The 15,153-nt window shown below is 32.5% G+C and overlaps 1 protein-coding gene across 2 annotated transcripts in view; it reads right to left on the bottom strand.

Moving 5' to 3' along the window:
- LOC126776464 (dystrophin, isoforms A/C/F/G/H) overlaps positions 1–15,153 on the bottom strand; it is a 568,446-nt gene that overhangs the window by 81,044 nt on the left and 472,249 nt on the right. For both annotated transcript variants that reach the window (XM_050498980.1, XM_050498981.1), the window contains one exon: positions 4,271–4,415. In XM_050498980.1, the coding sequence (XP_050354937.1) occupies positions 4,271–4,415 (145 nt within the window). The remainder of the gene's footprint in view (positions 1–4,270; positions 4,416–15,153) is intronic.

Here is a 15,153-nt window from a genome sequence, read left to right as displayed (position 1 = left end):
GGACTGACAAACGGTCGGGCCACTTGATGGTAAATGGTCGCCACCACCGATAGGCGATATGAGAAATATTAACCATTCCGTGCTTCGCCTATGCGCCGCTAACCTTGGGAACTAATATGTCACTTGTGTGGTTACATTGGCTCACCCTTCAAACAGGGACACAGTTAGTATTGACTAAGTATGGCAGTAGAATATCTGATGAGTGTGTGGTACATAACCAGGCGGGTTAGCAATTGAATTGAAACCCCTACCAACAAGTAAATTATTATTTAAGTTACTTATTTTATTTTTTACATGTCAATTCTATTACTAAAGCGCGCAATAAATGTGACTGAGCGTGACATTATGCATCTTTTATAAAAGCTACAAAAACATGAAATTCACACTTGTCACGTCAATAGTCTTTTAAAGCGGATGAATCTGCGAAGCGCAGCTACTTGTATCATAATTCTTACTAATTTTATAAATATGAAAGTGAGTTTATTTGTTTGTTACGCTTTCACGTACCTTTTCAATCAATCATCATGAACTTCGTATACACGTTGTCAGGAGGACATAAAAGTATAATAATGTCCTCCGGACCGATTTTGGCCACGGCAATCAATCTCAAGAGAGATTAGCCAACTGCGATATATTATAGTGCACAGGTATGTGCACAAACACAGGTGCACACTCTATTCCCTAACTCTCATAATCCGATGGATTGCAATTCGACACAACCGGAAAGGGTTCTGGCGCAGGACCAACGGCTTTACGTACTTTCCGAGGCATAGGAGTGTACACACTTCCCACTTCCAGACTAAGGGCTGCTACTAAGAATTTTCGACAGAAAATCCCAATATATTTTTATTTGAACCCAGGACCTGTATGTAGCCACTAGTCCAACAAGGCAATCACATAAAAGTGTATAGGGTGTGGGGGGGACTCACGGTCGAAGCGAAAATAGTATTATATACTAAAACTTTCTCAGAAACTTCAAGAAACTCAGTAGTTACTCTTTTTCAATAAATACATTACAAATATTAATTATACAGGATTTATTTATAGATCCTGCATGAAAATCATAATTTTCCAACTTATTTGAATAAATCGCGAGAAATTATTCGAATAAGTGAGCTAGCAGAAGTATGCCCTCCATAAAACAACATTGCGCCATAATTATCGTAAATAATGCTTCCAGAATATTCGCAATAATGTGCTTGAAATTTTGTACAGTTTGCAGAACACTTCAGTCTCTTTCTATTTTTCAATTCGTTCGAATTGCATTTCGTCGGATGTCAATTTGCATAAAATAGTAACACTCATTGAAATGTTTTGTAACAAGCTCTTCAGTTAGATATGTACTGAAATATAAAAGTTACTACTTAGTTTCATGACAGTTCTTTTCAGTAAAATTTCAATTTGAATCAGCGGTAGGATGATTGTAATATATAAAAAATATCTACTGAGTTCTTCGCCAAATCTTCACAGTAATATCTAAAAATTCAATTTTTTTTTTGTTTTCCGGGAGGGCAAATGACTATTCCACCTGATGGTAAGCCAGTAGCCAGTACAGTCGGGAAGAATGTTCTGCAGTAGCTGCCTTCGCCTTACCGACTCGCAAGATGCCTCTTTACGCCTCGTTTGAAGGAACCCGGATTATATAAAATTAATTTAATATAGATGCATTACTCTTACTTACTGAATGTCAAAAAAACTACCAGTTTGAAAATAAATACTTCAGACTTGAATCGACGTCAGAAACTCAGAGGATTTCTTTTTCCAGCAATTTATATTTAATTATAGTGCAATTATACATATTTATCTTTGAAGCAGCCTGCAGGTGATCGTTTCATTCCCAAGGTGTTATCATCTAAGAAGCCATTCGTTTTATAATTTCATTTAACTCACAAACGTTTCTTAACGATTTTAGGGTTGAGAATTACATTGTTACAATGTAAAATAGTAAAAGCCTACTTCAATTGTTTTGATTTTAATTCTTCGTTGGAATTTAACGATTGATAGTATATCGTTAAATAATAGCCATTCAAGCATTTTAGTGACTTTATCAAAGTTATAGGTTTATTTGGAAAAACGGAAAAGGCTCTGATTTCAAATAATACTTAAGGGATTCAAGAAGCATCTTTATATAGCTCCAATGTAAACATTGTCAAAGTAATGTTTACTTGTTCGCAAAATTATTGTATCAAATTTCAAAGTCATGAGAATACGGGATCAACTCGAAATCGAAAAAATATACCTGTTTAGATAGATTTTTAATTTATACCTACATCTAACATTACAATAAACAAACGATTTAATGATAGTGCGACGTTCAAGAATTAACATGAAACTGGAACTATTGTCTCAGTAAATAAAAGTAAAAGAGCTAGGGAACGACGCTTGGATCAAGATCACAGAAGCGGTGAAACATCATATGAAGTCTTCTAAAATGTTCTTCAGCGTCAAAAGGCTGACTGTTTTGTTCATTAAAGAAAAGTCAGTATTTGCGGCTATTACTTAAATTTATTGAAAACAATATTTCAAAAACATAATTCGTAGAATTCGAGGACGTAAAAAATACAGTGAGAATAAATCTTATCCGTACGTTATGGCCGTTATTGCTACGCATCCGCCATTATGTGGTGCGATCGAAACCAAAATGGTGGCGCATCCGACGGTTTTCATCGTCTGATTTAACGTGTTATTGTGGTTTACTTGCATTACTTGTTACAAGATTCGATATATTTAGTGAATTGTATTATATTATAGTAAAATCTATAATATAATACAATTCACTAAATACCTTGCCATTAATTTTTTTTTTGTAAATATTGTGAAATAAATTTATTGCCCGATATAATTTGAATAAAAATGTAAACAAAAAATCCGCAGCAATTTTGATACTACAAATAAATTTGAATCTACATAAGCCAATACAGATTTTCGTTATTTAGATAAAACTATAAACAAATGTATTTTAGTGTTGCGTAATATTTGTATTTAACATGAGAATAAAATTTATTAATTGGCAAAGCTATTTAAATTGTACGCCGTAAATTGTAAATATTAAATTATATATATTCGTATTTCCATAATTATGTTCAGTAAAAGAATAAATAAAAAAAAACCCTTGAATAACCTCCCACTTCTGGGAGAAGACAGACAGACATTGTGAAGAGCAATATTATGGTCTATGGTGTTGTATGTAACATATTGAAAAATGAAGATTAAAAACATATGAGCAATTTTCTCACACTCAATAAAAATTTGGCTTTCAGAAAAAATTATCATCAGATAAACCACCTTGTTTCATATTTAATAATTAGAAAATAACAAAAGAAAAATGCCACACAATGTATGTAGAATGTAGACTCAATTTCTCAAGTCTGAGAGCCATTAATATTGATACTGAGGAGAAAAAGATACTTAACAAAGCACCTGAGTTAAGAAAATAGCCTGACGATCAAGCTCCACTTCATGGTAGCGTCGGTAACTAATCTGTTTTTCCTTGCTATCGGCATTAATCCTTTTTGTTGTTTCCTCCGCTAGAGGAAGTATTTTCATTGCATTTTCTCTTTCTAGTGGCTCCAATATCTTCAGTGGCAATTCTAAGTTGTAATTTATTTAGAGATTAACTTGTAGAACTTGGTTTATTTTGGACTTGAAGGTTTTTACAATTGACAATTTTCTAGGTTATTTTTGGATTGATATTTAAGATGTTTTATTTTAATGAATCTATATTTCTGTTAAATTGAATTTTGAAGACATTATTGTCTTTAAAATTGGACTATATTACTTTATATATATGGTTTAATTTAGTTTAAACCAAATTAAATTTAATGATCTGATTCTGAGATGGTGCGTATTATTTTAAGTCACAACAGTTTTGTTATAGTGTTCCACATGAATAGCTGATGCAACGTTATGATGGGCAAGGTATTGAAATTCATATATTCAACATATTAGCATTCTACTTTTAACCTATTTTCATAGTCGAGTTAATTGAACTTCCAAGTATACTTAATTTGGATGACAATACAATTTGGTCTTCCATCTAATGAATATTACACTGGAAGTTGGATATCAGAACTTTTCAATCACTTCTAAGCCCTTGGGTTCATGTTGTCATGACATCAATTTATTTTATTGGCAGAAGATGGTTGGTTTGGCACTGGAGATGTAAATGATGGTTTATATATTACCGTGCCAATGTCTACGGGCGATGGAGACGTCTTAACAGGTCAGGCTTTTAAATAATATTTTATATACATAGTTAAACAATAATTACCTGTTGTTTGATGAGAGCGTTAAGGTCGCCCCGTGGCGGTGCGAGCGCGTTTAATTCAGTCTCTTTGCGTATAACCCACTCGGTTAGTTCTCGTAATGATAACAGCAACGCCGACCAATGTTCTGCATTGCTTTCCAGACGATTCCTGGGGACAAGAAGTAATGTAATTAGCAATTACACATACTAAAGACTAAAAAACATTAAGAATATTAAACAGTAATGAATCGCTTAAAGAAGATATTATTTAAAAATATATTTTTTGGCTCGTCTCCAAAGTAAACTTTTATTTTTACTATAACGGTATTTTTTTAATATAAATTGTACTAAAGATCCTTTAAAACACTGTTGTTACGAAAGCTTTCCATTACGATCAAACTTCAAAGGATGATATAATTTTATAACACTAATTACAATAAAGTCTTAGCGTGCTGTACTTTAGTTACAAAATCTATTATGATCAAATTTCAAAGAACCATATACTTTGATAACAGCCCGTACAATGTTCATGTCGCATTGCGAAGCTAAAGCCTCTTCTTTGGAGGAGAAGGTTTCTTACATTTAAGCTTATTCCGCCACGCTGTTCCAATGCGGATTGGTGGTACCCATGCTTTCTAACCACCAGGCCATCTCGGTTTTACAACACCATGTATACAACTTACAAAATCTCGTTACATTCTATTAAGATCAAGTTTAAAAGAATGATATAATTTTACAACATCATTTATAACCGTAATTGTATAATTTCCCATAAAGTATATTAAAGTCTTAGCATGCCCCGGTGCTCTCAACACAATGTTTCAGAAAGTTGGCTGTGGTATACGAGATGCCTACAATTGTCGAAAATTGGCCGACGCTCAGCTCTTTAATATGTTAAGACAAGGATTTAGATAATATAAGTGCTGGGATATATATCGATAGATTTAATTTATATAAATTAATTAATCACTTTTTTAAAACTGTAGAATAAAAAAAAATGTTTTTTTAATCTTGAGTCTTATAGTCTTTAATATTTGTTAGTTTAATATTATTCAAAAATCAAAAATCTAATTTCAAATACAAAAAAAAACACTGATATACCATGATAGTACCATGATAAAAAAAACAGTATATATAATTATAAAAAATACATAAACGTATATATTATATCGATATTAACAGTGTCACATCCCTATGCAATTGTATAAATCTCGCCAGCAAAGAATTTTACTCTGGCACCGCTTTAAACTTTGAGTACAACTTTGATATGCAACTACGAAGTTAGCTGTATCTTATTGCAGGGGATTAAGGCTTTTAATCGCATGGCAATGGATTTTAAGATTTAAATCTTATAACGAAACTGTCCCAGGCAACTTTTAATCATATTACTGTTAAGAGCAGTTTTATTAGAATATGTTACGTTAAGGATATTTCTTGTGTAATGTATTTTTTATTAGAGTTTAGTTAAAATTGTTTTAGATTTATTTAAATACAATAGCTTAGTGCATATAATATATATATATTACTTAAGCTCATCTGGGTAGGTACCACCTACTCATCAGATATTCTACCGCAAAGTACTTGGTATTGTTGTGTTCCGGTTTGAAGGGAGAGTGAGCCAGTGTAATTACAGGCACAAGGGACATAAAATCTTAGTTCCCAAGGTTGGTGGCGCACTGGATATGTAAGCGATGGTTGACATTTCTTACAATGCCAATGTCTAGAGGCGTTGGTGACCACTTACCACCAGGTGGTCCATATGATCGTCTGCCTTCCTATTCCATAAAATTTATATTCTATATATATATATATATATACAAATAAACTCTACTGCCTTGTTGGTCTAGTGGCTAGATACAAAGTCGCACATCCCGAGGGCCTGGAAAATTTTATCGAATTTCTATCGAAAAATTTGTTCTTTCAGTGTATTCGAAATAATGGGGGGCAAGATTACCATTTTGATGTTAAAGTAAGGTAGGTCATTTAAATGAAACCATTGATTCTAGTCTATGGATTTAGAAAATATAAAAAAAAAATTATTTATTGCAAGTTAATATAATTCCGTTTATATGAAACTAATTAAGATGAAATTATGTTTATGTAACTGTCATAATTGTACATAAAAATAGTAATATACAAATTGTTTGTGTTAAAAACATGTTACATATATATTGGGAAATAATTTTAAATTTTTTATGAATCCAAATTCAAATTCACGTTAATAAAAAAAATGTTTATTTACAAAACAAACGAAACAAACTTTCGAATGCGTTTGAAATTTGACATAAAATGGAATGAGAAAAAATGTTTTCACCACAATCCTTTAGGGTCTACCCTTCCATTCGTCGAGGGATCAAAGTGTTGACCGCGGGATGGTACCACCTGTGCTCTGACGAAGTTAACTCAAACATGTAAATTAAGCATTAGTTACAGAGTTATATGTATATCTGTAATATGCTTTATTTGAACTAGGCGTCGTAAACTTTGTTTACTTAACATTTCTATGTACATCAGTTAATTGTGACAGTTCTGTTCAATTGTTAAATTTAAAAAAAGGATATTACATAAACACATTGGGAATTAAGTGATCGCATCTAAGTTGTTTGAATTAAAAATATAAGTAAATACATCGTGAACAACTTTAGAAATAATAAAAGAAAAGTCCAGCTGAGTTCCTTTCGCCGGTTTCTCTCAGGTCTTAGGAGTGTTTCCGAATAGGTAGAAGATTTATTTATATTTTATTTATATACTCTTTATTGCACACCAATATAGACAAAAATAATAGGAGTAAAACAAAACAAAGAAAAGAAAAATGTACAATAGGCGGCCTTATCGCTAAAACAGCGATCTCTTCCAGGCAACCTTTGGTAGAGGAGAGAGATAGGATGGTAGGGGTGTACAATTATTTAATACATAAAAAAATAAAAATAGATACAATATATATATGTATATATACGATACATAAATAAATATTCCATAAATATATAATTATATAATAATATAATATACATACACATTATAAATATATACATTTACATACTATAGATACTTACATAATAAATAAAATATTTAATTGCAGTATTTCTTCATGAAGCAAGATAGTGCTCTTTTATCATTTTTTTAAAAGAAGTAATAGTTGGTGCACGTCTTGCTTCTAGTGGAAGAGAGTTCCAAAGACGAATTGAATGGACTGTAAATGAGTCACTATAAAAAGATGTTGTATGAGGTGGTATTTTTAAAATCAAATTCTCTTCAGAACGAAGATTATGGCTATGTGAAGAACTAAGAAATTGAAAACGTTCTTTTAGATATGAAGGAGAAGACGGATTGAACAGAATACAGTACAGAAGTTGAAGGATGTGAGTATTCCTGCGAAGCCGGATTGGGAGCCACTTGAGCTTTTTACGAAATTCAGAAACGTGATCATATTTACGAAGACCAAATATGAATCGGATGCAAAGATTTTGGAGACGCTCAAGTTTATTAAGTTGCTCCTCTTTTAGATCAAGATAACATGCGTCAGCATAATCGAGAATTGGTAGTAGGAGTGACTGTGCTAACATAATTTTGGTAGGGATGGGTAGAAAGTTGCGTAACCTTCGAAGGGAGCCAAAGGCTGCAAAAATTTTTTTACTAACCTCACTTATCTGTGGTTCCCAAGACAGGTGCTGGTCAAAGGAAATTCCCAAATTCCTAGCTGTAACACTGAACGGTATGTTAACACCGTTAAAGTGTACAACCGGGAGATCCGAAAAAGATATACGAGAAATTAATTTTGAACTACCAATAATCAGCACCTGTGTTTTATTTGGGTTTACTCGTAATCCAAATGCAGTAGACCACTTAGAAATATTTAATAAATCATTATTAACTAAATGTATAGTTTCAGGAAGGTTCGCAATTTTACTTTGTGAATAGATCTGAAGATCATCTGCATACAGGTGATAGAGAGAAGATATATGAGAAGTGATGGTACTTATAAAGATTTATCACAATCAATAAAATTAAGTCCTTTACTCAGTAGTGGAAATATATTCCAATCGCTTATTAAAATTAGACATATAAGCTACATATGTAAAACATTAAAAATATCCATAATATTCTGTTAATAACAGTACTGTACAGTAACAGCCTGTGAATATCCTACTGTTGGGCTAAGGCCTCCTCTTTCTTTTTAAGGAGAAAGTTTTGGAGCTTATTCCAGCACGCTGCTCTAATGCGGGTTGGTGGAATACACATGTGGCAGAATTTCAGCGAAATTAGACACGTGCAGATTTCCTCACGATGTTTTCCTTTAACGTAAAGCACGAGATGAATTATAATCACAAATTAAGCCCATGAAAATTCAAAGGTGCTTGCCTGGGTTTGATCCCACGATCATCGGTTAAGATTCACGCGTTCTTACAACTGGACCATCACAGTTTTTTTTTTTAAATAAGCATAAAAATGTAATATATTGCGAATTTAGTAATAAAATTTTAGCAATAAAGATGTCTTCGCTATCCCTCTTTTATATCACTATCAAATCACTAAGCATCTCTTCTTTATAGCGCTTCGTATGCAAACTAAATAAAATCGTATGGTTACAATGGTGGCGAGTATATAATAATAATAATAATATCCTGGGACATTTTTCACACACGGCCATCTGATCCTAAATTAAGCTTGTACAAAGCTTGTGCTATTGAAACCCGACAACTGATATTCTACATATACTACTTTTCTTTTTGTAAATACATACTTATATAGATAATTACACCCAGACTGAGGACAAACAGACATGTTCATGCACAAAAATGTCTGTCCTGGATGGGAATCGAACCCACAACCTTCGGCGTGAAAGGCAAGTGTTCTACCAACCACGCCAACCTGCTCGTATAACCGATATTTATATCAATATATATATATTTGGTCTAGTTGATTTTAATCTCCAATGGTATTCCAATCGAAGTAGGTATTCTGTGCGATGTGCTAAAAGCTCTCTTATATTATTCACTTAGCTATAGAATTGTTTATAGTTACATTATACGGTCAATACGTCGCTAAGTACGGAGTATATGGTGTTATATTTTGGATTTTATACTGGCTCACTCACCCTTTAAGCAACATACAGTACTGTTTGGCAGTAGAATAACAGAGTAGTGGTTATTACCTACCCACTCAACAGGCTTGCATGCAATCTTACTATGAATTATTCTTATAACGGGGCTCAGTTTAAATATTCAATATTACAAGTAATGTATATAATATAATAGCAATATAATAATAATAATATCTTGGGATATTTTTTCACACACGGCCATCTGATTCCAAATTAAGCTTGTACAGAGCTTGTACTATGGAAACCAGACAACTGATATACTACATATAGTATTTTTCTTTTGTAAATACATACTTATATAGATAATTACACCCAGACTCAGAATAAACAGTCATGTTCATGCACACAAATATCTGTCCTGGGTGGGAATCGAACCCACAACCTTCGCTGTGAAAGGCAAGCATCCACCAACCACGACAACTGGTATCGTATATTAGTTTTAACAAGTAAAACAATATTGAATATTAAAAAGATAGATGTTATATCAACATAGCTTGCATTGCAACTTAGCATTTTATAACAAAATTACAATGTTATTTTGCCTTTTGTGTGTTACATTTGTGTTTTATTGAATGCCATAAAATTAAATAATATTATGCCCTTGTCGCTGTATCTGATACCGCACCCTATAAATCTTTTATATGCAATTCAAGGGTAATAAAAACAACTTTGCACATCTATCTATCTCATCCAGGGATGTAAGCCTGCTGCTGGGTATGAAAGGGTTGTAAAACAGTTTTATAACCCAATATTTATCACATATAAATTATGTATGTCTACATATAAATAATAATGATACAAAGTTTTATAGAAATTTCTCATATAAGTTTAAATTTAATTTTTTATTCCAAATTTAAAAATTATCTTTTAATATATATTTTTTCGGTTAAGAACAAATACAATAATTCTTAATTCAATTAGTCTTATAAGGGAACTTTTGAATCATCACGTAAGAGTGTTGAATTAAATGTAAAGCTACCACCGGTTCGGAATGTAGATTCTATCGAGAGAACCGGCAAGTAACTCTCTTTTTCAAGTAATTCTTTTAATTACAGAGTCAATCAAACCATACGTAATGACGTTGAATTCGAGTCTTTTTCCTTTTTTTAATTTCACGAATGCAGATGATAAAAAGAACCTTTTTATTTATTCACCATCAATTCTCTTAGAAATAAGCATTACAAGGAATTTAAGTCACTCACATTGTCAATGCGATGCCCACTATTGGATCTATGTTGTTATGGTTCTCGTGTCTGTAATTACACTGGGTTTATCAAAACAAAATGTTGACAAAATAAGAAAAGAAAGAAATATCTGATTATGGTGATGCCTGGAATTGAAAACGTGTAGGCACATAAGACTATTCAAACAATAAACCTTTTATATATCGATGTTTATGTGTTTTGCATAGTACCTAAAGCTTAGTTAACTTTTATTATAAGCCGAGATGGCCCAGTGTTAAGCCGAGGTGGCCCAGTGGTAAGAACGAGTGGTAAATCCTAACCGATGATCGTGGGTCAAACCCGAGCAAGCATCACTGAATTTTCATGTGCTTATTTTGTGATTATAATTCATCTCGTGCTTTATGGTGAAGGAAAACGTCGTGAGGAAACCTGCATGTGTATAATTGCATTGAAATTCTGCCACATGTGTATTCCACCAACCCGCACTAGAGCAGCGTGGTGGAATAAGGTCCTAACCTTCTCCTCAAAGAGGGAGAGGAGGCCTTTAGCCCAGCAGTGGGACATTCATAGGCTGTTACGGATAAGATAGGGTAGATAAAAAACGCCGTGACTTCTCATGAAGTTAAATACTTGTTTAATTAATAATTTGTTCGAATAATAAAAAACCGATGGCAGAGACTGCAATACAACATACTTATATAAATAAAGTATATATGCATAACGCATGTATTGTATTATTTCTCACGACAAATATTTCTTTAGAGTATAAAACCTTATTATCAAGGCTTGTCTAAATTACTTCTTAGTTTTTGTCGGTTAGTGTAATAAATTTCTTGCATAAATTCAAATTTTCTATCGAAATATTTCCAACAAACTCAAGCGCCTCAAGACAAGTAAAGTATCTAAATAAGCTAACAACGTACAAATCTTCTGAACATTTTCCTTATATGAATTTTGTAACAATTCCGAGAGGAATGCCTGCCTGAATTCAGCCTCGTGAGGCATCCATGCTCAAAGGCTTTAGCGAATTGTTGGTCAAATAATTATATGAATTTTTGTGTTAGGGTTCAACAATGTTTTGTATATTAAATATCATGTGTGAAGCGTGCTTTATTTTTTTAGTATTATATTATCAACCAGTTACTGTTCTATTTAGATTCGAAATTCAATCTAACACACTGCTATAGACAATAGCGGATGCAGACGTAATAGTCCATTTCCGGTGAAATAGTTGGCAATTTCTGTGTTTGTAATTGTTTGTAATTCTTCAGAAACACAACAACAATTACACAGCATGTAATGTTTGTATTCGTATTCACGAAACAATATATTTCCAATCTTGTTGCGGAAACGTATGAATAGTAACAGTTTGTAAATGTCCCACTGCTGGGTCTCATCTCATAATGAGTTTGAACATTCACTGGCCTGGAATTTTAACCCACAATCTTCAGTTAAGATACACGTCAAACTGTGGACGTAGGCTTAGAATATTCTTGACTAGCTTTCACTGCAACTTAATCCACGTGTGAAGGGGGGGGGGGTGTTAAGTACTCTATATCTTCTTTTGTATCCCTGACAACGCGTATGCAAAATTATATGACGATCAGTTGAATAGTTAAGACGTGAAAGCGTATATTATAACATCAATTAAGATTTATAACTATGTATATAAATATACAAGTAATATATATATTTAGTATGGATAATATATTGTTAATGATCCAGCAGCTAAAATATTTTAAAACTCATTATAATGAAGATTGATCCCATCTCAATACTCCATCGTTGCGAAACCGTCTGCCGGTAAAAATGGCCGCTCAGAGGAAATGAAATTTCTGACAGATATTTATCGAGCTGCCAATGGGTGCTGCTCGCGTACAAATTGCCTAATTTCGGTAAAGTTAATTGAAATTTACAAACGTCGTCTAAGTTCCTTTGATGATTTTAAATTTGTAGAATTTTTAAATTCCTTTAAGTATTTTTAAGCTTAATATTTTCTTCAGTCTTCGGGCTTTTATGTATGCTGAATGTATCTGACGTTGGACTACCTACATAAAATATATATCAATTGACATAGTGAGTTGTTGAAACGTTTATAAAATTTAAAAAAATAAATTAAATTTATATAAAAACCCACCAGGCTTCAATGAAGGTTAGTGGATACACACCTGGTCATCATGCTGTTTTCGGCAATATTGATAACTAAGTATTTAGTTTAGAAGGCCCTCTCCATGATAAATATATGGACTTAATTTCATGGGGATATGCAAAGCAAAGTCCAAGTCTATTAATCTCAAGCCCATGTAACATTTGTTTATATATAAGATTGGGATCAAATTGCTCATTATAGTGGTTTCATGTGATGACCGTTACGTGTTGATAACTACTTCACCAATAGCCAAAATCTATTACCGATCAATAAAATCGTTTTATTCATTATAGTACAGTAGTTTTCACCCGCGGCTTTGCCGAGTTTTAGTTTGAACTTTTAGGTAGTAATATTTCACCACAATCGGTACAGTGGTTTCGCCGTTAAAACGTAACAGATAAGACAGAGTTACTTTCGCATTTCTAACAGAAATATAGAGTAATATACACAGGACCTGGCTGTATTTTTTTATTCAACACAATATAATTTACTAGGTGCCGTTAAGTCAAAAGCTATTTTTTGTAGCGAGGCAGACGAAATTGGAACACAAAATTGGTCCTCTAATGGAATTGGCCACCACATGCTATAGACATCAACACTATCTTATACATAAAAAATAGTGTTTGTTTTTGATCGTATTTGATTCGTTCACGCACCGTTCATCCGATTAATTTAAAACTCTGTATGGCAATTGCGTAAAGGAATATCATAGTCCCATCGTAAAATATATTTTTTTTTAATAAAAAAAGCGTTGAGACAGTGTTGCCCGCATAACGTTAGGATTATCTAAGTTCTAACGATCTAACGTACGTAACGTTCTTTGTGTTTAATTGGCTTACTCATCCTATAAATCTGATCACAGTAATAAAAATAATTGATTTTTATAAGAATAACTTTTAAATAAATAGTTCTTACGCAGAGCAATTACAATCTGTAATGACCTAATCAATAATTTTTATAATTATTACGTAGATTATCAAATAAAATTAAATAAAATGTAAGTTTTTATAATTAATAAGATTGGTAAGCACAGGATGCAATTAAAAACTGCGATTAAACGCTTTATTTTTTTACACCCTTGCAAAATATTCATACATCCAATAAATTCATACAGTCAGTTTTGTACACGCGGACGACATTAAAAATGACATTAATTTGCATTTTAAAACGCATGCAAAAACATCGCTACAAGCAGAACACTGGACACTCAATATGAGAAGCCATTTTTATTTCAAAACAAACGTAAAACTGTTCAAGCGACTCGCTTTGTTCCCGCCATTGCAATCTGTCATTTTTAGCGCGAAAAGTGACGTTTAAAAATGCGTTCAGTAACACGTTTTTATGTACGATAGATAACTGTGGTTACAATACACGCTTTAAAAACGAATATTTTTTTATTTTTTAAGTGATATTAAAGTCGTGAGGTTTTTGATTTAAAATGATTTAAGCGTGTATAAATTTAAAAATGTATGTTTTTATTAGTTACAAATTTAAATAAATTAATTTTTTTGTTGTACTATTAAAATATATGTATTAAATTTAGTAATTATAATATTATATAATGTATATTATAATAATTACTATGCACAAATGCATAGTGAACGGATAAAAAATCGCAATTACAAGTATCTACAACTATCTATAAAGAAGTAGTTCAATAACGAGTTAAGTGTAACCAAATCCCTAAACTAAGTTAGGTTGCGGTGATCAGTCAGACCGCGGCTAAGCCAATTACGATGCAGCTCTAATTGATATTAAGCATCGCTCGATACCACTTCGGTCGCAATCTCGTTAAATGAATCAGCATAACGATACATCAGTACAATTTACGAGATACTAGCTTTAGAGCATTTCTTAATAATTGCAAATTAAAAATGAGAATTCAACTTTATAGCGGATAATTTTAATTATTCATTTTAATTGATATTAGTGTTTTTAAAAAAATCATTCGCGGTACATAAATACTTTCGTATATTTTTTTTATAGAATAGAAAGGCGGACGAGCATATGGGCCACCTGATGGTAAGTGGTCACCAACGCCCTTAGACATTGGCTTTGAAAGAAATGTCAACCATCGCTTACATAGCCAATGCGCCACCAACCTTGGGACCTAAGACTTTATGTCCCTTGTACCTGTAATTACACTGGCTCACTCACCCTTCAAACCGGAACAAAACAATATCAAGTATTGCTGTTTTGCGGTAGAATATCTGATGAGTGGGTGGTACCTACCCAGACGAGCTTTCACAAAGCCCTACCACCAGTTAGGTGATATATAAATCGATAGCGTTATTTTATGCCAGTGCAAGATTTATATTTGAGAATATCTCATATATTAAATTAAATAAATCTAGTGGTTAGTCCATAAAGAACGAGTTTTACGTTATGTTCAGTTATGAAAATATTATTATTTTATTTATATAGTTATTTTTACTGAATCAAACTCACATTGTGTGCATGAATTCCATTAATA

Source organism: Nymphalis io, chromosome 20 (assembly GCF_905147045.1).
Source record: "Nymphalis io chromosome 20, ilAglIoxx1.1, whole genome shotgun sequence".
Classification (NCBI taxonomy): Eukaryota; Metazoa; Arthropoda; class Insecta; order Lepidoptera; family Nymphalidae; genus Nymphalis; species Nymphalis io.
The sequence above is the reverse complement of the archived record's forward strand: the minus strand, read 5'-3'. Positions and strand labels throughout refer to the sequence as shown.